We start from the raw sequence: 1,830 nt of genomic DNA, 5'->3' as shown, positions 1-1,830 counted from the left end.
ATAATATTGTTCTTTCATCTTCTCTTCCTCCTCTATCTTTCTTAAAATATATCCCAATAACTTTTTTCTTTCCTGGGATTTGTCAGTTTATATTTATATCTGAATAATAAAACAGTTTTACTTCAATAACTACATGTTTTATTATAAGTATACATTGGCATTATTACAAGCAGTTTGAATGCAAGGTGCAGGTTTTGAAAATTCATCAGTCCCATGTATCTCCACTCTCCACTTCTAACTAAACATTACAGTAAGTCAAACAGTTCAAGAAGAAATCAAACAAAATATACACAAAACAATATCAAAAACGACTATTTATTGTGTGTGTTTATGTGTTTCTTTAGATCACTCTTCTGTGTGCACCTATACGAACAGTGGTCACAAGAATAGGGTTTTTCTCCTGTGTGAGTCATAATATGGGATTTCAGAGTGCTGCCACGTGCAAAGGTCATTGGGCAGAGGTGGCACGAATGAGGTTTTTCTCCAGTGTGGGTCATTATATGGGTTTTTAGCGTACCTCTTGAGGCAAAGCACTGTGAACATAGGTAGCATGAAAAAGGTCTTTCCCCTGTGTGTGTGCGCATATGGTTTTTCAGCAGGTAACGCTGAGATGCCTTAAATGGACAATGGGGACACAGATAGGGTTTTCTTTCACTGTTACTTTGAGCATATTTCCTGTGGAGCCTACTGATCCGATGAGATTCATACGAGGCGAAGCTAAGGTGTTTCCTGGCAAGGGTGCCTGGAAGGGTTTGTGGCCCTTGTGTGGGTCTTATCCCATCTCTCCAGTGATCGCTCACCACCAGTCCCACCTGTTGGAGATGCTCATGTTACTCAAGGCTAGTCACTATCATTAATGTTTATACTCAAAACTGTTTTCTCCAGAAGGAAGACGCAGCTAAACCCTAGAGAGACATATCTTATTAAATTTAACTAACATCTGTAATAATTTTACAGAACATCATTCCATGAAGTTGAAAGGCCCACATTTTTTGTTCTATAATATTCAGATCTTTAAATAAAACAGTAAGATTTAGTAATGTCTTACTGAATATTTAGGGACTGGTTAAGGATTAAAGCATGCATTCACTGCCACTTAGCTTGGAAACTGAAATGGAGGGTACAATGGGCAGGCCAACATAAGGGTTCCCTTACTAGTATCAGATCCAAAGATACAGTGCACTGAAATATCAGGAAATGCTAATCAGGTATGGTAGCATATCATGTCCAACTAAAAAATATAAACTTATTTAACAAATCACTATCATTTTAAAGACGAGACATACAAGTTATATACATATATATAAACAATTTTTGTTAACAATACGTATTACTAGATTTCTTATGGCTATTTCTGCGCTGCTGATAGAATTGGTATGTCCAAATATAAAATTGTCTTTTCAAAGTGCAAACATAAAAGAATTCGACTCAGTCTTCCTTTTTTTGAGACAAAAGCACACAAACAAGACAGATATTACAGTTCTCACAAGAAAAATACAATTAATCTATTAGAATTCACATTCATTAGGGCAAATTCACATGCTGCTAATCAACTGGTCAGTAGCTATAATGACTTTTCCTTGGTGTGATTGGAAAAATGGTTCTTGAAGCAACATTCTTTAACTGGAAATTTAGACAAGTGCATGGCCTGTCCACTTATGTAGGAGCAGATAGTTTTCTATGTAGTTTTTAAGGACAGTGTTAATAAGTATTTGGATCTACTACCATCCTCATACAAATCTCAAATCTTGTCTTCCAGTACATAAAATTAACAAATCTATAAAGAATGGTCATCTTTATTTTAAAATGAGCAGTTTTTCTCTTTTTTAA

The 1,830-nt window shown here is 35.5% G+C and overlaps 1 protein-coding gene across 2 annotated transcripts in view; it reads right to left on the bottom strand.

The window, feature by feature from the left end:
- Positions 1–121: 121 nt before the first annotated feature.
- LOC119591933 (zinc finger and BTB domain-containing protein 7A-like) overlaps positions 122–1,830 on the bottom strand; it is an 82,982-nt gene continuing 81,273 nt past the window's right edge. For both annotated transcript variants that reach the window (XM_037940686.1, XM_037940687.1), the window contains exon 6: positions 122–812. In XM_037940686.1, coding sequence (XP_037796614.1) covers positions 312–812 — 501 coding nt within the window. In that variant the 3' untranslated portion in view covers positions 122–311. The remainder of the gene's footprint in view (positions 813–1,830) is intronic.

This window comes from Penaeus monodon, chromosome 29, assembly GCF_015228065.2.
Source record: "Penaeus monodon isolate SGIC_2016 chromosome 29, NSTDA_Pmon_1, whole genome shotgun sequence".
NCBI lineage: Eukaryota > Metazoa > Arthropoda > Malacostraca > Decapoda > Penaeidae > Penaeus > Penaeus monodon.
This window is presented reverse-complemented; position numbering and strand designations above follow the sequence as displayed.